The 26,297-nt window shown below is 43.9% G+C and overlaps 1 protein-coding gene across 1 annotated transcript in view; it reads right to left on the minus strand.

The window, feature by feature from the left end:
- DTWD2 (DTW domain containing 2) overlaps positions 1 to 26,297 on the minus strand; it is a 191,700-nt gene that overhangs the window by 83,296 nt on the left and 82,107 nt on the right. The window contains exon 4 of the mRNA XM_037901594.2: positions 615 to 804. Coding sequence (XP_037757522.1) covers positions 615 to 804 — 190 coding nt within the window. The remainder of the gene's footprint in view (positions 1 to 614; positions 805 to 26,297) is intronic.

Here is a 26,297-nt window from a genome sequence, read left to right on the forward strand (position 1 = left end):
TCAGCTTGACATTGTGTATGTTTGCTGGAGCAGCCACAATGCCTTATGGGAGCTGCAGTTCTAATATCTCATGACTGCATTCTTTCTTCTATAGGACAGTCTGCCTGGCAGGACTACTACATTTCCCAGGATGCACCACAGTCTCCCCTCTAGTTGAACCAGTATGGTGAATCAAGGGATTCATGTGACCACTGTGCATCAAGAGACAAGTAATCTGGCCTGGGAACTCAGCTCACAGAAAAGGATGGGAGCATGTGGCACCCCAACTACAGCAACCATGAGGCACTAAAGTAGCTCAAGTGGATGTGGAGTAGTGCTAAACCAAACTGAAATTAAATGTTTTGAGTCCATTCAACAAAGCAAAATGAAACATTTCAATTCAGCAATGTCAACATAAATATTCTGACGTTTCAAAATCCAAATTTTTTGAACTTTATGTTCTGTGAAAACTGTCAGTATTTTGACTTTTTGTTTCAATTGAGACAAACAAAATTTGAAACATACAAATTTTATACAGGATAAAGTTCTAGTTTTTGACCAGTTCTAGTTCAAACACTTCCAGTGAAAAAAAGAAAACATATATTACACTCTCAAGTCAAAGCATTACATCTTACCTGCTTAGGAAGCCGGAAAAGAGAGTTTTTGTAGAATATATCTTTTGCCTGACTCCATGTTCCATCAATGATGATGATTGTAGATGGACTTGGGAAGATCAAAGCCACTTCTTCCAAATTAGCTGCTTCAGCTCCAGGATACAGAATTAGAGTATTAGAATTTCGGCACACAGCTGCTAATTCAGGATACCTACAACCAGGAACAGAGAGAGGACTTTTTTGTTTGTTTTTCTGAAAGGGAAAATATATGTAATGTGTATCATGCCTCATTCCCATAGCTCTGCCAATTTACTGACTCTTCAAATTCATTTTCTCCCAATTTCAACTATCCAACCCACTATACTCCCTTTTATAGCCTTCAATTCTGCTTCTTAGTCAGGCAGAGGAATCCGCAGAGTACTAAGAGGTGCTACTTTACCATGAGCTTACAAAAGGCCTAGGGGAAAAATTTTCAGAAGTGATTACTAATTTTGGGTGTCCAACTTGAGAGTTTTAGCGTCTGATTTGGAGGGAAGCTAAGCACCCACAACTCTAATTGAAGTCAATGGAACTTAAGTACTTAGCATCTCTTTAAAAAAAATCAGAGTGGTCTTGGCATCTCAAGTTGGGCACCAACAGAGACAGGAAAACTTAATGGACACTTGAAAATAATGGCCAAAAGATACTGACTCTGCAATACTCCCAGCTCCTGCCAGCCCAGTGAGCAAGACACAAGAACCAGGAACAGAGCTTTGATCTCCCATATGACAGCATATAATTTTCATTAGATACAGAGCTAAATTCAGTTTATTTGCTTTAGGGAAAATTCACAGTTATGCAGACATCATTGAATGTTTGAATTATTTATTGTGGATTTTGAAGTCTTATTAGGTTTTTACAAATAATTAAAAAACATATATACAAAAGAGTTTCAGCATAAATAAAAAGCAAAGGACTGCAAATGCTTTCATCAGATTGAGGGTGAATACTTAATACAGAAAACATTTTCCATTATGTAAGTAAAAGCTTTTCAAAATGTTTCCAGAAACAAAAATCCAAGTTTAATGCATATTTAATAGTACTACTAATAATGCAGGATTAAAGTTCCACGGCTAAGAACTGAAATGTTAGGAAACGTGAAAGTTACATTTGAACTCTGAACCTTGGTTTAGTTGTATTCTGAAAAGGAACTGTGAGATTCTATGTTAATTGTCTCAGTAGTTCCAGTGACTTGTTCAACATAAATGTAGAAAGATGGGAGGAGCGCAAAGAATCCCATCCAATTTGGAGGGAATATCTGGCACTGGATGCCGCTCAACATGAAGAGGCTTTGATCCAGAGAATGGAGCAAAGTGAGAAAGAAGACAGCAGCATACTGTAGTCTTGGACTGTAACTCAGACAACACATGGATCTGTGAAATTTGTAACAAACTGTGTTGCTCCTGAATTGGGCTTGTCAGCCCTAAGTGGATTCATCAGGCGCCTGATTAGACCTCTTATGCATATACCACGATCCAGTTTGGATTGACAGCTGACAATGCAAAATGGTTACAGTGACTTCACTTGACATCTGGACCATTTAAATGAAAAAGATTATTTTTCTAAGTCCCACTTCCATAAATAAATCTTGGAATTTGAAAGTTAATTATTACTTATATAGTGTCGTAAGTGGGCATGTTGCTTTACAGACAAATGAAAGACATTGTCCCTGCCCTAAGGAACCTACCATCTACAGACCTGATCCTACCAGATAGTGAGCTTCTAGAGATATTCAGCGCCCGTCACTTACATAGTGGGAGGGGGCTGAACAGCTCTCTGGAGGTGTTCAGCACTTGCAGGTAATGGGCCAATCACACAACTACAACCAGACACTGTACTGCTCACTACCATGAATGGCCTTATTGGAGTCATGCCCAGCACTAACAAGATTTGCAGAATAGACCTCGTAAACATAGCATAGGAAGAGATGAGATCAACATAAACACAACCTGGTGGTTGGATTACAGAGGGACACGGTTAACACAAAATAAACTCATGAGGTTATATGTTTTTGTAACAAGTATATTTTAGTTCCATTTGTTTTTTACATTAATTTGGTGTAGATGTGCAGGTCAGCTGGCCTTTTTCTTCTCATGTATCATCACTATTAAAATACACTTTGAGTGAGACTTACTAGGTGTACACCTCAATTGCACCTAACTGTGCCTTTCTTTGATGGGTAAAACTGAAAGAACTTGACTTACAGATTAAATTACAGTGTGCGGGGTTGGCAGTTAAACTACCCTCTTACTTATAAACTGAACAAATATAATATGGAGTTGCTGACACACAAATATGCACCTCAAACAATACCATTTTTAAAGCTACTTTACAGAAAGCAACAACCATGCTTTGGATCTGCCTCCTTGTGCATAAGTATTACTATACAGTTTTTAATTATGTGATGACATACTACTTCTCAAAATAATGCTATAGGACATGATTTTTCAAAAGGACTCAGCACACACAGGTAGACCCAGATGTTCATAATCGGAATTACTCTGTGGAACACTTTTGAAAGTCATGCCATTCATTTAGTTGCCCAAATGGAAGAAATTGGGTGAGGGACTCTTTGGAAAATTTGGTCCATATAAACATTCTACATTTCTTTCTAAAAGCTTAAACTACACATACAATACAGTAAAATTTGTATTGTAATGATTATGTCCAAATGGATAGAGTTATGGTTAGGTATTCAACCTGCACCTTTGCATTTCCTTATGTTTAAATGCTAAGCTGCATAACCTTAACAATGCCTTAATATAGTTTTTTTGTATTTCGTTTCTTTTCTTTTTACCTTTCTCTATTAAATTCACCATCAGAACAAAGAATAATGAACAGGTGATACAAAACAAAAAGAAAAAAGTATGTTTCATATTAAAAGTTAATTAAATGAAGGTTAAGCTGGTTACAAAATAGATAACTAAAATAATAATTTCTGCCCTTGTCTGTCAATGCTTGTATTAAGACATGAAAAGGTGTTTTTACATAGATTTCAGTTTGAAACATTATTGACTTTAAGACACTGTTACACCAAGAAGCAGCAAGAAGATTAATTTCAGAGCAGACACCATACTGATGGCAGCCCTTTAGAAGCTGCCAACTCTCAAGAGGGAACTACGCCATTTAAAAAAACAACAACAAAAAACGGAATCTTCTAACCACCACCATTTATTCCCCAGATCAGAGCCAGACTTTTAAAGGTTTTACATCTCAGTGTCGGTCAGAAAAAAAAAAAGCTCTATATGAAAAAAGGGATTTTTTTAAACAGCTCAATCCCTCCTGAGTACCACCTGCTTCAAAAAGGCTGCAAAAAAAGACTAGCAGCTGCTCCAGTTCAAACTGAGTATAAAATAAAAGTTCCTATTGACTATAGGTACTGTACTTCCGGTATTTTCAAACTGGTCAGGATTTAGAATTACTTAATTTTTGTGCTCTTTTATAAACATGTGATCATGAAAAAAGCTGACACAATTAAAGAATTTTAACCACAGAATTGCTGTGTACTAATTTCACTACTGTAATGCTTATCAGCTAATTAGATCCTTCAATTTTGTTCTGTTTTATCATGTAAATTTTAATGTGCCTCTAATAAGGATTATCCAAAACTTTACTTTGAATGGCCAGTGATCTCAGTCATACTCATATTTAAAATTACCAAATAAAACTTTAATATGATGCAATTATGGTTTAGCAGTGGTTAAGCCATAGGTAAGGTTGTATCAGTGAATTGCATTTAAGAAGGGACAAGATGGCAACATCTGCTAGCTGTTTTATTCAAAACTTACAAACTAGAGTGTAAGAAAGCTTCTAATTTTCTAGATAATTATAATTTCTAGGGCAGTAATATTTTAAAATATTGTTAGAATAAAAACAAATGGTTTTATAATTTGGGTCACTAGCATTTCCTTTTTTTTCAGAACCCTTTTGAAAAGATTACTAATGGATATCTACACTAACTTACAATGTAGATGACTGTATATCTATAGTTTATATAAATACCAGTTTTATATTTTCCCATTTTGGAATTTGAGAAAAATGATTATGCTTCATAAATGATTTGAGCTGTGCCAATTTGAAAGGGCCCATTAACTATATGATGGTGTTGTTTGCTAGGAACAGATCTATGTCCATACATTGCATCCAGTTTCAAATTACTACAGGCCCATTTACTCTAATGTAAATGTTGACTTCAGTGTCGTCAATTTAAAAGTGCCACATTTACGAATATCAACATTCTTTGCTAAGTAGCATCCTATGTCTTCATACATGACAAGGTTTGTCAAGTTGCAAAGGCTTGTTTGTACGCTAATGTCAACATTTCTCCACTCTGACCCCTCACTGCAGCTGCTGCATTCACCATATTGTTGTCATGCTTCATAAGGCAGCATATTATTTGCTTGCAATTTTTCATCTTCAATTTCAACAGTTTAAAAACTAGGAAAATTCATTTAATATTAGTTGAGGTTGCTCTGCTCTACTTACAACGTTTCACTCACATAATGAAAAGCAAGTAAATTGTGGGGGCCAATAACCATATTTCTGTTTCTCTATCTTCACAAATATAAAATTTATCAACTATTATTACCTTCCTTCCACAACACACTGTTAACATCCATGGCTTCATCAACTACTACGTAGCCTTAAATCTGACATACATACAAGAAGAATACATATGGTTATTAACATATTAACTTCCTTTTTTGAAGAACTGCAGGAGTTAAGCCAAGTAATCTGCCATCTGTGCAGTCTCCTTTGTACAACCAATAAACTGTTGCACAGAAATTAGCTACAGAGTAAGGGTGTAGAGTAAATTAGGATTGTGACTAGTTGAATTACATGATATCACAATGGTCTAGGATTCTTGCCATGGCATATAAACACACCTTGTCATTGCACAGATAAAATTCATCTGATTCATTAATGGCTGAGAACTTAAAAATTGGATAGTAACAGACCACGAATCCCAGTGATGATTCAACCCTGTGGTATTTTAAATAAAGAGCTTTCAATCACGCTTGTACCTGTTTCCATCACTTTACACTGACTGAGACATTCCCAGCTTCAGACTGACACACAGACAGGTGAAAATCCTGAAATGTTATTATATAGCTTATACAGTTTACTTGAGGATTGAAGATTTCTCTACTATTTTTATACCTATTTAAATAAAACAGTAGAAAAATACCTTGCGTTAGCTGAAGTTAGTCCACATCAGTTACATCAGACAGGTATGAAGGGTTTACACCAGTATCATTTGGTTGGTATTTGCCAAACACTCACCCCAAAACATAAGAAGAAGGGGGAGAAAGAGATGGGGGGGGCAAAGCAGCAGACCATATTTAAAACTGCAGAACGATGGAGAAAATATTGTCTTTTGGGCAGTCCTCGTTATCTTATCCTTGTACAATACCTAAACACTATTGCAATAGGCATTTCAGGAGTGCTAACAGATATTAGGATTGACAGACAATGATGGATAAATAGGCGCATGTTCGTTTTAAATATATAATAGAATTGGAATCTGTAAAAGCAGAGCCAGTGCTAGGCATAAGCAGACTAAGCAATTGCTTAGGGCCCTAAGCAGCACAATGGTGCCCTCTATTAATTATTAGTATGAGCTACGGAGGGGGCGGGCAAAAATATTCCTGCTTAGGGCCCCTGTCATAAATATAAAGGAAAGGGTAACCACCTTTCTATATACAGTGTTTATAAAATCCCTCCTGGCCAGAGGGCAAAACCCTTTCACCTGTAAAGGGTTAAGAAGCTAAGATAACCTCTCTAGGACCTGACCCAAAATGACCAATGAGGGGACAAGATACTTTCAAATCTGGAGAGGGAGGAAACAAACGGTTCGTCTGTCTGTGTGATGCTTTTGCCGGGAACAGATCAGGAGTGCAGTCTTCCAACTCCGGTTAAGTTAGTAAGTAATCTAGCTAGAAATGCGTTAGATGTCCTTTTGTTTAATGGCTGGTAAAATAAGCTGTGCTGGATGGAATGTATATTGCTGTTTTTTGTGTCTTTTGTAACTTAAGGTTTTGCCTAGAGGGATTCTCTATGTTTTGAATCTGATTACCCTGTAAGGTATTTACCATCCTGATTTTACCCAGGTGATTCTTTTACTTTTTCTGTAATTAAAATTCTTCTTTTAAGAACCCAATTGATTTTTCATTGTTCTTAAGATCCAGAGTTTGGCTCGTGTTCACCTGTACCAATTGGCGAGGATTATTATCAAGCCTTCCCCAGGAAGGGGGTATAGGGCTTGGGGGGATATTTTGGGGGAAGATATCTCCAAGTGGTCTCTTTCCCAGTTCTTTGTTTAAAACGCTTGGTGGTGGCAGCATACTGTTCAAGGACAAGGCAAAGTTTGTATCTTGGGCAAGTTTTTAACCTAAGCTGGTAAGAATAAGCTTAGGGGGTCTTTCATGCAGGGCCCCACATCTGTACCTAGAGTTCAGAGTGGGGAAGGAACCTTGACAGCCCCCCAGTGGGACAGCACTGGCACAGTGTGAAGAGAGTCATGAAACTTAGAGCATTGGTGGTACATTATATTGGGAACAAGTAAACTTGTTTACAGTAGTTAATATAAGAAAAAAAATTTTTTTGTTTGGGAGCAATCAGGAGAAAAGCTCACAGTTCAAGCAAGTAATTAGTGAAAATATTTTCATATAAATGATAGCAGAAATAAGTTGCACTCAACTTTCTAAAGATATTGAAGTCATTAATGAGTTTCCCAAACCTTCTAATGCATTTTTGATGTACCTGATTTAACCACTGATCTGTAACAGAGCTGGTATGAAATTTATTGTACTTATTCTGAAACCTAACTTGTGATGAATTTTGGAGATCTATGCATGTATTGTCCACTTAATTAATTTTTGAAGACAAACCAATTTAAATGTTTTTTTTTCTATTCTTTATTCCTGCCCCAAATAACAGGGTTCAAATCAAATGGGTATTTGGATGAATAGCTCTATTACAGCTTAATCATTAGAGTCCATAACATTCAGAATTTACTAGTAGATTACAGAAACTTGAAGATCTATGGATAGAAAGTAAAGAACTATTAGAACTTAAGTAGGCAGCTATTTCACTAAAAAAAGAACAGAAAGCCAAAGCAAAGTAGTTTTGGTGTGTTTTTTCCCTTTCTTTGTAGCAGTCACAGTTATAAAGATGATATTTAAAAACATGAGTGCCAAGATTTCTCATATAACTGTAAAAGTATGAAATGAAGATCATTCAGATTGTTGACAAGTCAGATTACAACGAGCAACTTTGTCTAAAATGTGTTCTTTTTACAACACACAAGAATTTCCTATTGAGCTGAGCAAACAGTATTTATTATGATTAAAAAAAATTGCTTGCAAAATATTTATTAGCATCTTAAAAAAGAAAATAAACCCCAGAAATTATTGTATTTTATTCATACATATAGGCATTCTGTTTTTTTCTTAGCACTTCCCTCATGAATAATAAACCCTAGTGCTTGGTCAAAGAATTTACAATGATTATTATATAAGGCACTATATTTGGCAGGACATGACTATTTATTTTAGAGCATACTTTAAACTAAGCATGTCTGTAAATAGATAAAACCATAGCTCTTTGTTGTTTCTTTAAAGTGTATTTTTCCTTCCACAAGCCATATCAGTTTCAAAGACAATACACTGAGCAACAGCCGCAATGTTTGAAGGCTGAAATGTGATTACTGGATAGAGTTCTTCATGCCCATCAAGTCTATCTTTACTAAAACATATGTCCAAAAGTATCCACTGTCTTAGGTCCCTATTCAGGAAAGCATGTGCTTGAATGCTTTCCTGAATTGGAGCCTTACTGAGTAACCATGCAATTTTTCTGATTCATGTAATTATTATCATAACTATTTTTGCAACTTTTGTCATACCTCTCTCCTGTCCCTTCTTTTTTGTTTATTAGATGATATTTTTATTGTTTCGTGTATAAATTTACATTATTAGATCTTTTGGGCAGAGCTTGTGACAGTCGTCCTTCAACTAGCACACTTCTGGGTGCTGGAGATAATCTAATTTTTCTTGATTTAAGACTTTGTCTTGTTCAATTTTTACTGGCACCGCCCAATATGCTCAGCACTGTGTGCAAATGGGTACTGTGTTCCCCATTTCTAGTCTTCTCTACACTAAAGTCACTCAGTATTGCTACCACATCCTCCAGAAGTTCAGTCATATTTTTCTGGAATACTTCTGGTTGCAGAGGATTCCATATGGAATCTGCCAAAAACAAGGTCTTCCAAAAGGGGATTGTGATTTTAGCACTGTCAATGTTCAGTAAAGGATTAATCAAACGTGGACATACTATCAAAAAGTGACCTCACACTATTTAATACGGAATAACTTGCCTGTATACTTTCTGAACACTAACATAAATCCTGGAAAAACTCATCATATGGACAAAAACAATGAGGAGTCTGGTGGCACCTTAAAGACTAACAGATTTATTTGGGCATAAACTTTTGTGAGTAAAAAACCCACTTCTTCAGATACATGGAGTGAAAGTTACAGATACAGGCATAAATATATATTGGTACATGAAGAGAAGGGAGTTACCTTACAAGTGGAGAACCAATGTGGAAGGCCAGTTCAGTCAGGGTGGATGTGGTCCACTCCCCATAACTGATGAGGAGGTGTCAATACCAAGAGAGGGAAAATTGCTTTTGTAGTGAGCCAGCCATTCCCAGTCCCTATTCAAGCCCAAATTGATGGTGTTAAGTTTGCAAATGAATAGTAGCTCTGCAGTTTCTCTTTGAAGTCTGTTTTTGAAGTTTTTTTGTTGAAGAATGGCTACTTTTAAATCTGTTATTGATTGTCCGGGGAAATTGAAGTATTCTCCGACTGGCTTTTGTATGTTACCATTCCTGATGTCTGATTTGTGTCCATTTATCCTTTTATGTTGAGACTGTCCGGTTTGGCAATGTACATGGCAGAGGGGCATTGCTGGCACGTGATGGCATATATCACATTAGTAGATGTGCAGGTGAATGAGCCTCTGATGGTGTGGCTGGGTCCTGTGATGGTGTCGCTAGAGTAAATATGGGGACAAAGAAGGCAACGGGGTTTGTTACAGGGATTGGGTCCTGGGTTAGTGTTTGTGGTGTGTAGTTGCTGGTGACTATTTGGTTCAGGTTGGGGAGTTGTTTGTAAGCAAGGATTGGCCTGCCTCCCAAGGCCTGTGAGAGTGGGGGATTGTTTCCAGGATAGGTTGTAGATCGTTGATGATGCCAGAGCTATCATGATAACCTTCACCTTGTCCCTCTTGATCTTTAGGAGGGCTTTGCGAACCAAAAGGATCAGTAGGAAGGTGTACAACAGGCCGTCTGTCTGTGAGAGCAGGAAGGCATCGGAAAGGGAGCCCTTGCTGAGTGCAAGCAAGAACAGAACTGATGGCATTTCGTGTTCTGTCTGGTGGCAAAACAGGTCCTCCTGGGGAGTCCCCCACTTCTGGAAGATAACAGTGGTGACCTTCGTGTGAAGAGACCACTCCTGGCAAGAGGAAAAGGACCTGCTGAGGTGATCCGCCAATGCATTCCAGCCTCCCGGGAGGTGCGAAGCCTCAAGGTGAATGGCATGCTTCATGCAGAAGTCCCACAGTCAGAGGGCTTCCTGACACACAGCTGAAGATCAAGCTCCCCCTTGCTTGTTGACATAAAAAATTGAGGACATGTTGTCTGTCAAGACCTGCATGACCCTGCCTAAGAGCTGGGGGAAAAACGCCTGGCAGGCCAAGCATACTGCCCTAAGTTCTGTGATGTTTATGTGCAAGGAGAGTTCTTCCTGGGACCAGAACCCCTGGGGCCTGAGTCTGCCAAGATGGGCTCACCACCCCATGTCTGTTGTATCCAAAACCAAGGTTACTGTTGTATACGGGGCAGCAAAAGGCACCCCCTTCATCACAGAACAGAGATCTCTCCACCAAGTCAGAGAAACTAAGACAGGTGATGGAATCATGAGAACTTAGTCCAAGTGACATCTACGCAGGGAGTAAACTGACTCCAGCCACATCTGTAGGGTTCTGAGGCATAGCTGCATGTATTACATCACACAGGTACATGCTGCCATGTGACCTAAAAGTTTGAGGGACACCTGGTCAGTCATAAGTGGGTGAGCTGTGACCCAGGTGATTAGATCCGACATAGTTCAGAACTTGGCCTCCGGTAGGTAGGCCCTGGTCTGGGTGGAGTTGAGCACTACCCCAATAAACTCTATTGTCCTGCACGGTACCAATGTTGATTTCTGTTAGTTTATTAACAGACCCAGTGCCCAAAGGGTGGCATGCACTATGCCAATGCTGTGCTGAACCTGAGAGCGGCCTTTGATCAGCCAATCATCAAAGTATGGGTAGACTTGTAGGCTTCAACATCTGAAGTAGGTTGCAACCACTACCATACACTTAGTGGAAACCTGAGGGCTGCTGATAGATCAGTGGTTCTCAAACTTTTGTAGTGGTGACCCTTTCACATAGCAAACCTATGAGTGCGACCCCCCTTATAAATTTAATACTTTTAAAAAATATTTAAAATTATAAATGCTGGAGTGAAGCGGGGCTTGGGGCTGGAGGCTGAGGGCTCACAACCCCCCATGTAATAACCTTGTGACTCCCTGAGGGGTTACAACCTCCAGGTTGAGAACCAGTTTGAGTGATAGACTGAAGGGAAGCCTAGGGAGGTGGTGGAATCCCCTTCCTTAGAAGTTTTTAAGGTCAGGCTTGACAAAGCCCTGGCTGGGATGATTTAGTTGGGATTGGTCCTGCTCTGGGCAGGGGGTTGGACTAGATGGCCTCCATAGGTCCCTTCCAACTCTGTTATTCTATGATTCTATGAAGCGTGGTGAATTGGTAGTGGCACTGGCCCACCACAAACCTGAGGAATAGCCTGTGTGCACGCAAGATGGAGATGTGGAAATAAACATTCTTTAAATTGAGGGCAGCGTATCATTCTCCTGGATCCAGGGAGGGAATGATAAAGGCCAGGGAGACCATGAAGAACCTCACTTTCTTGAAATATTTGTTGAGGCGATGCAGGTCCAGGGTGCGCTGTAGGCCCCCTTTGGCCTTAACGATTAGAAAACATTGGGAGTAAAACCCTATCCATCACAAGTCTCGAGAAACTTTCTCTATGGCCCCCACATGTAGGGGGACTTGTACCTCCTTGACGACAAGCTGCTCATGAGAAGGGTCCATGAAGAGGGATGGGGTTGGAGGCGTGGGAAAGATGAAAACTGTAGGGTGTAACCAACTGTTACAGTACTGAGCACCCAACAGTACGATGTTATGTAGGACCACACAGGGCAGAAGGGTGATAGGCAGTCCAAAAACAAAAGTGGGGGGATGGATTCTGAACTGAGTCTGGTATGTCATCCTCAGATGTACCTTCAAAAGGCCTGCCTGGTCCCACCAGGGTACCTACTTGAGCTTGACTGGGAAGCTGAGGTAGAAGGTAGGGGCTGACAACATTAATAGCCCTTTCTTTATAGGGCTCCTACCTGGGAGGCCCCAAAACCTGGGAGGCTATTGAGGCCTGAAATGCTTCCTGGAGGCCAGGGGCATAAACAGGCCTAGCGAGTGAAGTATGGCCCTTGAGTCTTTGAGGTCGTGAATCTTGGAGTCTGAGAACAGGGAGGTACCCTTGAGGAGGAATTCCTGGATTGACTACAGAACCTCATGCGAGAGACCTGATGATTGGAGCCACGAACAGTGCCTCATGGTGACCGCTGACACCATTGTTCGGGCTGCTGAGTCAGCAGCATCCAGAGCTGCCTGGAGGGAGTCCCTGGCCCACTGTCTTGCCTTCCTCAAGATGGGCATGGAACTCCTGCCTCGACTCCTGTGGCAAGGAGTTTCTTTAACTTGACCATTGAGTTCCACAGGTTAAAATCATACTTTCCCAGCAACGCCCTGCTGGTTAGAGATTCGAAGCTGGAGGCCTGCCCGTGGAATAAAACCTTTCACCCGAACAGATCCAGCCTCTTAATTCTTTGAGGTGGCACTCAACTGTCCTTGTCTGTCCTGCTTGTTTGCAGCGGGCACCACCAGGGACCCTGGGGGGAGGGAGGGGGAGGAATGCGAGGTACAGGTATTCAAAACTCACTGGCCAGCACATAGTACTTCTTCTCTGCCCTTTTTGAGGTAGGCAGCGGAGACGAACGGGTCTGCCATAGCACCCTGACTGGACTCAACACTGCCTCATTGACTGGCAGGGCCTCTCTGGAAGGAGCCACTGCAGCCATGATATCAACAGGCTCTGCATGGACTCCTTTAACTCCTCTGCTTCCAGCCTCAAATTTGTGGTGACCTGTTTCAGGAGTTCTTGATGGGCCCTGAAGTCATCTGACGGAAACGGGTTACTAGGACCTGCAACTGCCTCATCTGGGGATGACGAGGAAGAAGGCTAGTACCGTAAGAGGGGCTGGTCATTTCTCCTCCACCGGAACTACTTTCCACTGGGGCCACTTCAGTGACCTTGGTGCTGGTGTCCAGTGCTGGAAGTCGGGGTCCAGTGCAGGGTCAGTGGCTTGTTTCTCGGACACCACCGAGTATGAATGCTGGGAAAGGGGTCCCAGTACCAGGGGAAACATCCATGAGTTCAAATATTGCCACTGCATTGGCAAATGGCCCAATGGCCAAGCACCAGCTGTGGGGCTGGTACTGAAGTCCGGTGCCTAAGTCGGGTATCACTACTTTTCTGTCAAATATCAGAGGGTAGCCGTGTTAGTCTGTATCCACAAAAACAACAAGGAGTCCGGTGGCACCTTAAAGTCTAACAGATTTATTTGGGCATAAGCTTTCGTGGGTAAAAAACCCACTTCTTCAGATGCATGGAGTGAAAATTACAGATGCAGACATTATTACACTGACACATGAAGAGAAGGGAGTTACTTTTCTGGCAGGGCGAAGGATTGCCCCTCTGACTCCAAAGAGGACTCTTCCCGGGAGACCATGCAGAGCTGTACCCATTTCTGCCTCCAGGCGGTGCGGGAAACTGGTGACTGATGCCAGGTTGGGGACTGCTGTGGCAGGGCTTTCCTCTGGAAGGTGCCACAATGGTCGGTGCTGCGATGGAGCTCACCACCCCTTGAATACTTCTATCCCCAGAAGCTCTGGCTGGCAAGGGCCCTTGGGGGTGGGCAGTACCGGGAGGGACATCAAATCCTTTGCAGCCTGGAAAGCCTCTGGAGTTGAGGGGGCCCACAGGAGCGAGGTGCCACAACCATGCGCAGGAGTCAGAGGTGGGTCCCAGACCAGGCTCAGTGCCTTACGCAGAGTCGCCAGAGTAGACCGTGGATGAGTGGTCCGGCAGAGGTCTCACTTAGTCAGCTGCTCCCCGCTTCTCCCTCTTTGGCACCAGAGAGCGCCCTCTCTTGGCATGTTGTTTCTTATGCTTCTTCCTGGATGGAGAACGGTGCCAGGAAGAGCACAGTGGCGGTGAAGCACTTTGCACAGAGGCCAAAGTGCCCAACGCTGATTCAGAGCAGCAAGGCTCCGAGGATGATCTGAGGGCTGCCTCCATGAGCATGTCTTCAGATAAACATCCTTGACTTTCTGAGTGCACAGTCTGAAGCTCCTACAGATCTTGCACTTCTCTTTTACGTGAGCTTCCCCAAGGCACTTTAGACAGCTCAAATGGGGGTCATTCACTGGCATGGCCTCCACACACCGCAGGAGGTACCCTGAGCCCTGGTCTACACTAGGACTTTAGGTCGAATTTAGCAACATTAAATCGATGTAAACCTGCACCCGTCCACACGATGAAGCCCTTTATTTCGACTTAAAGGGCTCTTAAAATCCATTTCCTTACTCCACGCCTGACAAGTGGATTAGCACTTAAATCGGCCTTGCCGGGTCGAATTTGGGGTACTGTGGACACAATTCGACGGTATTGGCCTCGGGGAGCTATCCCAGAGTGCTCCATTGTGACAGCTCTGGACAGCACTCTCAACTCAGATGCACTGGCCAGGTAGACAGGAAAAGAACCGCGAACTTTTGAATCTCATTTCCTGTTTGGCCAGCGTTGCAAGCTGCAGGTGACCATGCAGAGCTCATCAGCAGAGGTGACCACGCAGAGCTCATCAGAAGAGGTGACCATGATGGAGTCCCAGAATCGCAAAAGAACTCCAGCATGGACTGAACGGGAGGTACGGGATCTGATCGCTGTATGGGGAGAGGAATCCGTGCTATCAGAACTCCGTTCCAGTTTTCGAAATGCCAAAACCTTTGTCAAAATCTCCCAGGGCATGAAGGACAGAGGCCATAACAGGGACCCAAAGCAGTGCCGCGTGAAACTTAAGGAGCTGAGGCAAAGCCTACCAGAAAACCAGAGAGGCGAACGGCCCCTCCGGGTGAGAGCCCCGAACATGCCGCTTCTATGATGAGCTGCATGCCATTTTAGGGGGTTCAGCCACCACTACCCAGCCATGTTGTTTGACTCCTTCAATGGAGGTGGAGGCAACACGGAAGCAGGTTTTGGGGACGAAGAAGATGATGATGATGATGATGAGGTTGTAGATAGCTCACAGCAAGCAAGCGGAGAAACCGGTTTTCCCGACAGCCAGGAACTGTTTCTCACCCTGGACCTGGAGCCAGTACTCCCCGAACCCACCCAAGGCTGCCTCCTGGACCCGGCAGGCGGAGAAGGGACCTCCGGTGAGTGTACCTTTTAAAATACTATACATGGTTTAAAAGCAAGCATGTGAAAGGATTACTTTGCCCTGGCATTCGTGGCTCTCCTGGATGTACTCCCAAAGCCTTTGCAAAAGGTTTCTGGGGAGGGCAGCCTTATTGCCTCCTCCGTGGTAGGACACTTTACCACTACAGGCCAGTAACACGTACTCGGGAATCACTGTACAACAAAGCATTGCAGTGTATGTTTGCTGGCGTTCAAACAACATCTGTTCTTTATCTCTCTGTGTTATCCTCAGGAGAGTGAGATATCATTCATGGTCACCTGGTTGAAATAGGGTGCTTTTTTTCAGGGGACACTCAGAGGTGCCCGTTCCTGCTGGGCTGTTTGCCTGTGGCTGAACAGAAATGTTCCCTGCTGTTAGCCACGTGGAAGGGGCAGGGTTGAGGGGGTAGCCACGCGGTGGGGGGAGGCAAAATGCGACCTTGTAACGAAAGCACATGTGCTATGTATGTAATGTTAACAGCAAGGTTTACCCTGAAAGAGTGTAGCCACTGTTTTATAAAATGTGTCTTTTTAAATACCGCTGTCCCTTTTTTTTTTCTCCACCAGCTGCATGTGTTTCAATCATCACAGGATCTTCTCCTTTCCAGAGGCTAGTGAAGATTAGAAAGAAAAAAAAAACTCACTCGTGATGAAATGTTCTCTGAGCTCATGCTGTCCTCCCACACTGACAGAGCACAGACAAATGCGTGGAGGCAAATAATGTCAGAGTGCAGGAAAGCACAAAATGACCGGGAGGAGAGGTGGCAGGCTGAAGAGAGTAAGTGGCGGGCTGAAGGCAGGGCTGAAGCTCAAATGTGGCGGCAGCATGATGAGAGGAGGCAGGATTCAATGCTGAGGCTGCTGGAGGATCAAACCAGTATGCTCCAGTGTATGGTTGAGCTGCAGCAAAGGCAGCTGGAGCACAGACTGCCACTACAGCCCCTGTGTAACCAACCGTCCTCCTCCCCAAGTTCCATAGCCTCCACACCCAGACGCCCAAGAACGCGGTGGGGGGGCCTCCGGCCAACCAGCCACTCCACCACAGAGGATTGCCCAAAAAACAGAAGGCTGGCATTCAATACATTTTAAAGTTGTAAACTTTTAAAGTGCTGTGTGGCATTTTCCTTCCCTCTTCCACCACCCCTCCTGGGCTACCTTGGCAGTCATCCCCCTATTTGTGTGATGAATGAATAAAGAATGCATGAATGTGAAGCAACAATGACTTTATTGCCTCTGCAAGCGGTGATCGAAGGGAGGAGGGGAGGGTGGTTAGCTTACAGGGAAGTAGAGTGAACCAAGGGGCGGGGGGTTTCATCAAGGAGAAACAAACAGAACTTTCACACCGTAGCCTGGCCAGTCATGAAACTGGTTTTCAAAGCTTCTCTGATGCGTACCGCGCCATCCTGTGCTCTTCTAACCGCCCTGGTGTCTGGCTGCGCGTAACCAGCAGCCAGGAGATTTGCCTCAACCTCCCACCCCGCCATAAACGTCTCCCCCTTACTCTCATAGATATTGTGGAGCACACAGAAAGCAGTAATAACAGTGGGAATATTGGTTTCGCTGAAGTCTAAGCGAGTCAGTAAACTGCGCCAGCGCGCCTTTAAACATCCAAATGCACATTCTACCTCCATTCTGCACTTGCTCAGCCTGTAGTTGAACAGCTCCTGACTACTGTCCAGGCTGCCTGTGTATGGCTTCATGAGCCATGGCATTAAGGGGTAGGCTGGGTCCCCAAGGATAACTATAGGCATTTCAACATCCACAACAGTTATCTTCTGGCCTGGGAATAAAGTCCCTTCCTGCAGCTTTTGAAACAGACCAGAGCTCCTGAAGATGCGAGCATCATGTACCTTTCCCGGCCATCCCACGTTGATGTTGGTGAAACGTCCCTTGTGATCCACCACAGCTTGCAGCACTATTGAAAAGTACCCCTTGCAGTTTATGTACTCGCTGGCTTGGTGCTCCGGTGCCAAGATAGGGATATGGGTTCCGTCTATGGCCCCACCACAGTTAGGGAATCCCATTGCAGCAAAGCCATCCACTATGACCTGCACATTTCCCAGGGTCACTACCCTTGATATCAGCAGATCTTTGATTGCGTGGGCTACTTGCATCACAGCACCCCCCACAGTAGATTTGCCCACTCCAAATTAATTCCCAACTGACCGGTAGCTGTCTGGCGTTGCAAGCTTCCACAGGGCTATCGCCACTCGCCTTCTCAACTGTGAGGGCTGCTCTCATCTTGGTATTCATGTGCTTCAGGGCAGGGGAAAGCAGTCACAAAGTTCCATGAAAGTGCCCTTACGCATGCAAAAGTTTCGCAGCCACTGGGAATCGTCCCAGACCTGCAACACTATGCGGTCCCACCAGTCTGTGCTTGTTTCCCGAGCCCAGAATCGGCGTTCCACAGCATGAACCTGCCCCATTAGCACCATGATGCGTGCATTGGCAGGGCCCATGCTTTCAGGAGAAATCTGTTGTCCATGTCCTGATCACTCACGTGACCGCGCTGACGTCGCCTCCTCGCCCGGTATCACTCTGCCAGGTTCTGGTGCTGCATATACTGCTGGATAATGCGTGTGGGTGTTTAATGTGCTCCTAATTGCCAAGTGAGCTGAGCGGCCTCCATGCTTGCCTTGGTATGGCGTCCGCACAGAAAAAAGGCGCGGAACAATTATCTGCCGTTGCTCTGACGGAGGGAGGGGCGACTGACGACATGGCTTACAGGGTTGGCTTACAGGGAATTAAAATCAACAAAGGGGGTGGCTTTACATCAATGAGTATTTCAGGCAGGACTTCACGGAGGGTTCCAATAAGAAATGGTGCACCTAAGTAATTGTTCTTATTGGAACAAGCAGGTTGGTCTGGTCTCTGATTGATACATGGCTAGATTTACCTCGCTGCACCTTCTCTGTGAGTGACTGCAGTGTGGCCTAGAGGAATGAGTCCCCTAGACAGGGGAAGGGGGGAAGCAAATGAGTACAAAACAAATCTGGTCTATTTCTTGTTTTGATCCACTCCATCTATCTTTTACATCTTTGGCTCGCAGCAGACGGTGCAGAAGGACTGCAAGCCATCCACATCTCATGGCTGCTCGGCAGAAAATGGTGCAGTAGGACGGCTAGCCATCCTCATCTCTTGCCTGCCTGGCAGAAGATGGTACAGTAGGACTGCTAGCAATCCATATCGCCTGCCTGCTCACCATAAGATGGTTCAATAGGACTGACTGCAGGACTAAAGAGAATGACCTGGTCAAGTCACTCCAAATTTAGTCCCTGCGCCCATGTCTGCCCAGGCGCTCCTGGCCAACATGGCCAGGAGCACCTCGGAGATGACGATGACGGCTACCAGTCGTACTGTACCGTCTGCTGCCAGAAGGCAATGGGTTGATGCTGCTGTGTAGAAATGCAGTACCATGTCTGCCAGCACCCAGGAGACATACGGTGATGGTTACCTGAGCGGTCTCCATGCTTGCCATGGTATGGCGTCTGCACAGGTAACTCAGGAAAAAAGGTGCGAAACAATTGTCTGCCCTTGCTTTCACGGAGGGAGGGAGGGAGGGAACGGGGGCCTGACGATATGTACCCAGAACCACCCGCGACAATGTTTTAGCCCCATCAGGCATTGGGATCTCAACCCAGAATTCCAATGGGCAGCGGAGACTGCGGGAACTGTGGGATAGCTACCCACAGTGCAACACTCCGGAAGACGACTCTAGCCTCGGTATTGTGGAAGCACTCTGCCGAGTTAAAGCACTTAATGCACTTAGAGCATTTTCTGTGGGGACACACACACTCGAATATATAAAACCGATTTCTAAAAAACCGACTTCTATAAATTCGACCTAATTTCGTAGTGTAGACATACCCTGAGATGATGCCCCTTGATGACTGGGACCACTATTTACACCACATACACTAATACTAACTGATAACTAAATACGCTAACTACAAAAACTATATACAATGGACTACAGAGTCAAACCACTGGGAAAGACTTTCAAGAGCAAGAAGGTCATTTCAAGCAACCGTCACGGGCAATAAGAAGGAACTGAGAGAATGTGGAGGTGGCGGCACCCCTTATACCGGTGCATGTGTGCAGGGCGCCCGGGGCACTAGGGCTGGTCTCCTGGATACCACTAAGGGGAAAAACATCTCTGGCAACTGTGCATGTGGCACGTGCACACCTAGCACGGAATGGATGTGAGCAAGTGCTCGAAGAACTGGTGCAACCACTGCTGGAACAGTGTGACCACAATTAAGAAGGATGTTGATAACTTGAAGAGGGTTCAGAGAAGAGCCACAAGAATACTTATAGGATTAGAAAACACGATTTATTGTGATACACTCAGGGAGCTCACTCTATTTAGCTTAACAAAGAGATGGGATAGGGATGACTTATCGGTATATACCTACACAGGGAACAAAGATTTGATAACAGGCTCTTCAATCTAGCACTCAAAAGGTATAACTCGATCCACAGGCTGGAAGTTGAAGCTAGACAAATTCATACTGGATACAAGGTGACAATTTTTAAGTGAGGGTAATTAACCACTGGACCAATTTATCAAGGGTCGTGGTGGATTCTCTATCAATAGCAATTTTTAAATTAAGAGGGGATTTTTTTAAGTTATGCTCTGGTTCAACAGAACTTATTTTGGGGAAGTTCTATGGCCTGTGTTATATTGGTAACGCTAGGCACTGACAATGGTTCTTCTTGTCTCAGAATCCATGAATGTATGAATACTCAACTCCAGAATTCAATTTATTTGTATTGTGGTAATGTCCTGGGTCCCCAATAATGGATCAGGGCCCCATAATGCTAACAATTGTAAAGTCCATGCCCTAAAAGGTCTTACAATTTCAGTATAAGATAAGATACAGCAGGTGGATGGATAGACAGACAGTGGAGTACAAGGTAACTGAGACAAGACTAGTACGCAACAAAAACAGTTGTCATCAAGCATCAGGTATGTAACTATTGTTGAGCTTTTTGTACCCATCATGACAGAAAAGAATTTTAAGGAGCAATCTGAAGGAAAGCAATGATGTGGCTTTCTGGATGTTTACAGGGAGCTTCTCCCATACATGAGGGGCAGCATGGGAGAAAGTATGAAGGTTCTTGTATTAACATAATGGACAATAAAGGCTGGCATTACTGGCAGAAGTCAACATCTTGAGGGTGTGCAAAAGATTTTGTTAAAATAGGCCAGGAAAGGCTTTAAAAGCAAAGATGAGTACTTTATGTTTGATACAGTGGAGAAGAGGGAACCAGGGAGGAGTGACATGGTTTTCGTGGCTCATTTCTTCAACTATCTTTGCAGCAGCTTTTTAAATGGAGGTAACTGGGGCAAAGTAATATTTATCAAGGCAAGAGAGAGAAAAATGTAATGGTACTAGAAATGCAAGATGAGGGCCTGGATGATAAATTTCTCTGTATGAATGGAGAAAAAAGGCAGAATTTTAGAGATGTGTTGCAGGAAAAAGCATCAAGATTTAGAAATGACCTGGATGTGATGTTCGAGACAGATCTGAGTAGAAAATACCATGCAGGTTACAGACCAGAGTGACAGGGAGGATGGTGGTGCTGTCCATGGTGACTGAAAAAGGAGGAAGGAGACAGGGTTTAATGGTAATGATTTAAAAGCTCCAATTGTTAATTGCATTAAAACCCACTATTACTTTGTTTTAATGGCTCTTTTAAATGCTCAAAATATTTAGCTCCAGAGAAAAGCATTATGAAGTGGGTGGACTGTTCTTATTGGTGTGTGGCAGTATCATTTAAACACTATTTATACAGGTAGAAAACTGTGTCAGAGATTAACCTTATATTTGCCTCCTTTTACCATTTGTCTTCACCTCCCACAATCAGCTGGGTACAACTCTGTCACCTTTACCTTGTGTATCTCTTTTGAGACTTTTTGCAATGGTGTGGGTGTTTCACTTCTGACAATGTATTTTACAGCACAAAATGCTCATCTATTTGCATATGGATCAAATAACTATAGTGGTAACATGTAAAATAATGTAGCCGATTTGTTCATTTTATTATTTAATTGTGATATATTGTTGGGATTAACTCATATGCTACTTCACATGTAATCAGTGTATGATGAACAGATTAAAGTTGTAAGTATAGGTATAGCTATAAGTAGGATAGGATCATAGGAGTATAAAATTGACAAGTATTTATGAGTGATGAGTGCATATTAGACATATAAGAAAGATAAGGTTGTAACACACAGCCTAGAGACTGAGACCTGTACAATTTCAGTTGAGCCATACTAGGCCTCAGGCCTAAGAAGAGCGGACATAAGTAGATTACTCAGAAATAACCCTGTACAAGTAAAGTTACAAGATTATTGTAAAGAATGTGCTCGTAGGTGATATTTGGGAAAATATGTTGCAATGTACCCATCTAGACTGCAAGACGACTGCCTAACATCATTGTGGAAAGTTTTGCTCTCCCCCACAGGTTACCATGGGAACATGTTTACATAGATGCTCATGAGAATAAGGGGAACTAAGAGAACCACCTGTGAAAAGCAGGGCATCCCAAAATGATCAGATGTGGAAGGACAGAAAGAAAAGGGGGTTGGAACCGTCATGCATATACATACAATGGTAGATGTGGTCATAACACGGGATAAAAAGGGTTTGCTAATACGGACAGGGAGGGAAGACCCCATACAAAAAAACCCCCATCTGTCAGGATCCCACCAAAGGCAGTAAGGGCCAAGGGTCAGAGCAGGGGGGGAACTTGAGGCTGGGAGTAGCAGAGGAGTTTGTAGTCAGGTTCCAGGCCAGGGTCAATACCAAGGGTCAGAGTCCAAGTCAGGTTTCAGGTTCAACTCAGGAAGCAAAGTCCATATCAAGCCAAGGTCAATGCCAGGAATTCAGAAGCAGAAATGGCCACGGCAGCTACAGGAGATCCACACTGTTGCCTGGAAACTTCCTGGAACGCTTGTTGGGTTTATATAGGGCAGGGAGTCAATGAGGAGCCATGAGGCTGCTTTCTGTCAAATCCTTGAGGGTGGAGCTTCCCATGGTCTGTGTCCACAGCAGGTCTTGGGAAGTGGAGAGCAAGCTGGTTACTTCTGCCACTGGGTGGGAGCCTAGAGATATCAGCTGTCTGGTAGCTTTACAGCCCTGGGTTCTAGACCAGGGGGACTTATACCATCAGGGAAGAACCAAGTCAGGAAGATACTCACCCCGCTATTGATGAAAATCTGTTGAGAAATAAACCTGACTCTCTGTGATCATAGAACATCAGGGTTGGAAGGGACCTCAGGAGGTCATCTAGTCCAATCCCCTGCTCAAAGCAGGACCAATCCCCAACTAAATCATCCCAGCCAGGGCTTTGTCAAGCCTGACCTTAAAAACCTCAAAGGAAGGAGATTCCACCACCTCCCTAGGCAACACATTCCAGTGCTTCACCACGCTCCTAGTGAAAAAGTTTTTCCTAATATCCAACCTAAACCTCCCCCACTGCAACTTGAGACCATTACTCCTTGTTCTGTCATCTGCTACCATGGAGAACAGTCTAGATCCATCCTCTTTGGAACCCCCTTTCAGATAGTTGAAAGCAGCTATCAAATCCCCACTCATTCTTCTCTTCTGCAGACTAAACAGTCCCAGTTCCCTCAGCCTCTCCTCATAAGTCATGTGTTCCAGTCCCCTAATCATTTTTGTTGCCCTCCGCTGGACGCTTTCCAATTTTTCCACATCCTTCTTGAAGAATGGGGCCCAAAACTGGACACAGTACTCCAGGTGAGGCCTCACCAATGTCAAATAGAGGGGAACGATCACGTCCTTCAATCTGCTGCCAATACCCTACCTATACAAGTGCTAACAAAATGCCATTAGCCTTCTTGGCAACAAGGGCACACTGTTGACTCATATCTAGCTTCTCATCCACTGTAACCCCTAGGTTCTTTTCTGCAGAACTATTGTCTATTCGGTCCCTAGTCTGTAGCAGTGCAGGGGATTCTTCCGTCCTAAGTGCAAGACCCTGCACTTGTCCTTGTTGAACCTCATCAGATTTTTTTGGCCCAATCCTCCAATTTGTCTAGGTCCCTCTGTATCCTAACCCTACCCTCCTGCGTATCTACCATTCCTCCCAGGTTAGTGTCATCTGCAAACTTGCTAAGGGTGCAGTCCACGCCATCCTCCAGATCATTAATGAAGATATTGAACAAAACCAGCCCCAGGACCGACCCTTGGGGCACTCCGCTTGATACCGGCTGCCAACTAGACATGGAGCCATTGATCACTACCCGCTGAGCCCGACGATCTAGCCAGCTTTCTATCCACCTTATAGTCCGTTCATCCAGCCCATACTTCTTTAACTTGCTGGCAAGAATACTGTGGGAGACCATGTTAAAAGCTTTGCTAAAGTCAAGGAATAATGCGTCCACTGCTTTCCCCTCATCCACAGAGCCAGTTATCTCGTCATAGAAGGTGTCATAAATATAAAGGGAAGGGTAAACCCCTTTAAAATCCCTCCTGGCCAGAGGAAAAATCCTCTCACCTGTAAACGGTTAAGAAGCTAAAGGTAACCTCGCTGGCACCTGACCAAAATGACTAATGAGGAGACAAGATACTTTCAAAAGCTGGGAGGAGAGAGGAAAACAAAGGGTCTGTGTCTGTCGGTATGCTGCTTTTGCCGGGGATAGAACAGGAATGGAGTCTCAGAACTTTTAGTAAGTAATCTAGCTAGGCATGCGTTAGATTATGATTTCTTTAAATGGCTGAGAAAAGAACTGTGCTGAATAGAATGACTATTTCTGTCTGTGTGTCTTTTTTGTAACTTAAGGTTTTGCCTAGAGGGATTCTCTATGTTTTGAATCTAACTACCCTGTAAGGTATCTATCATCCTGATTTTACAGAGGTGATTTCTTTACTTCTATTTACTTCTATTTCTATTAAAAGTCTTCTTGTAAGAAAACTGAATGCTTTTTCATTGTTCTCAGATCCAAGGGTTTGGGTCTGTGGTCAGCTATGCAAATTGGTGAGGATTTTTACCAAACCTTTCCCAGGAAGTGGGGTGCAAGGGTTGGGAGGATTTTGGGGGGAAAGACGTGTCCAAACTACGTTTCCCAGTAAACCCAGTTAGAGTTTGGTGGTGGCAGTGGATATTCCAAGGACAAAGGATAAAATTAATTTGTACCTTGGGGAAGTTTTAACCTAAGCTGGTAAAAGTAAGCTTAGGAGGTTTTCATGCAGGTCCCCACATCTGTACCCTAGAGTTCAGAGTGGGGGAGGAACCTTGACATGGTGGCAGAGTGGTGGGATTAACCTGAAATCATTTTGAGATCAATTTGAGATTTTTTGAACCAGAAATACAGATTTTAGAAAGGAAATTTTTTTTTCCTTTGGGGCTGCTGGAAAGGAGGTCCAGAAAGCAGCTGAAACTGAAAGCAGCTTGTTTTTTCTCTGCTTTGGGGCCAAGCAGAGACAAAATGGGATTATCTTTCTGAACTGCAGGTTTTCTTTGCCTGGAGGCAGGGTACTTAACTCCTGCAGGGAAATTCACAGTCTTCCAAACCAGAAGTTTTTTTCCCCCCTAAAAGTAAATGGGGGGGGGGGGTGTTCTACCCATTTACCTGGAGACAAAAGTGGCAGGGGCCTTTTTTTTTAGGATTTTGATTTTTTTACAAGGAGCACAATTTTGAAAAGGAATTTTTTTTCCTTTGGGCTGCTGGTAAGCAGGTTTCCAAGTAGTTGGAGGTTTTTTGCTTTGATTTGGGGCCAGAGCAGAGAGAAAGGGAATTGTCTTTTTCTGTAGGCTGACAATCACTATCAGAGAATAGGTATTCTATTCCAGCACAGCAAAATTTTACAGCCAAGTTTTGTTTGTTTATTTCTAAACCTCGGGTGTAAAGTTAGTTAAAAACAGAGAGGTTAGGATGACAAAATCCACGGCTTGATAAAAGCTGGAATTAGCCAGATTTCAGGCTAAGGAAAAACAAAGGGAACATGAAAGACAGATAGAACTCCTGCGGCTGAAGGAGGAGGAGAAGGAAAAAGAGAGGAAGCATGTGGAGGAGGAGAGGGAAAAAGAGAGGAAGCATGCACTGGAGATGGAGAAGGTAAAGGCTCAGCAGAATATACCAACAAACCCTAGCAATCCTTCTCCAGGTACCACTCCCCATCCCAGAAAGTCCCCCACCTACAAGGCAGGCGATGATACTGAGGCCTTCCTAGAAAACTTCGAAAGGGCCTGCCTTGGGTACAACATCTCTACTGACCAATACATGGTAGAGCTGAGGCCGCAGCTCAGTGGACCGTTAGCTGAGGTGGCAGCTGAAATGCCTAAAGAACACATGAACAAGTATAAACTGTTTAAATCCAAGGAGAGAGTCAGAATGGGGATAACACCAGAGCAGTCTCGTCGGAGGTTCAGAGCCCTAAGGTGGAAACCAGATGTGTCATTTACCCGACATGCCTACCACATTCTGAAACATTGGGATGCCTGGATATCAGGAGCAGGTGTTGAATCTCCAGTAAATTTGCCTTTCCTAATGCAAATGGAACAATTCTTAGAGGGGGTTCCTGAGGAAATAGAAAGATGCATCCTAGATGCGAAGCCCAAAACTGTAATCGAGGCAGGAGAGATTGGAGCCAGATGGGTGGAGGTGGCAGAGAAGAAGAAAACTGGTCGCAGTTGGAGCGGAGACCAGAAGGGACAACCCCAGACCACACCCTATTACCGGGGGCCGCCCAAAGCCCCACCTCCCTCCCAAAGAACCCTCCAGACCCCTTATCGTCCCACCACCCCGTTCTCCAGCAACCCTCCTCGCCCCAGTGACCCGTCAGCTGAACTATGTTTTAAATGTCACGAGCTGGGGCATGTAAAGGCCAACTGCCCCAAGAACCCCAACAGATTATAGTTCATTGCACCGGAATCACACCAGAGGTCCGCAGGCCCAGATACCTCCCAGATACCCTTGGAGCAGAGGGAAACTGTGAGTG

This window comes from Chelonia mydas, chromosome 5 (assembly GCF_015237465.2).
Source record: "Chelonia mydas isolate rCheMyd1 chromosome 5, rCheMyd1.pri.v2, whole genome shotgun sequence".
Taxonomy (NCBI): Eukaryota; Metazoa; Chordata; order Testudines; family Cheloniidae; genus Chelonia; species Chelonia mydas.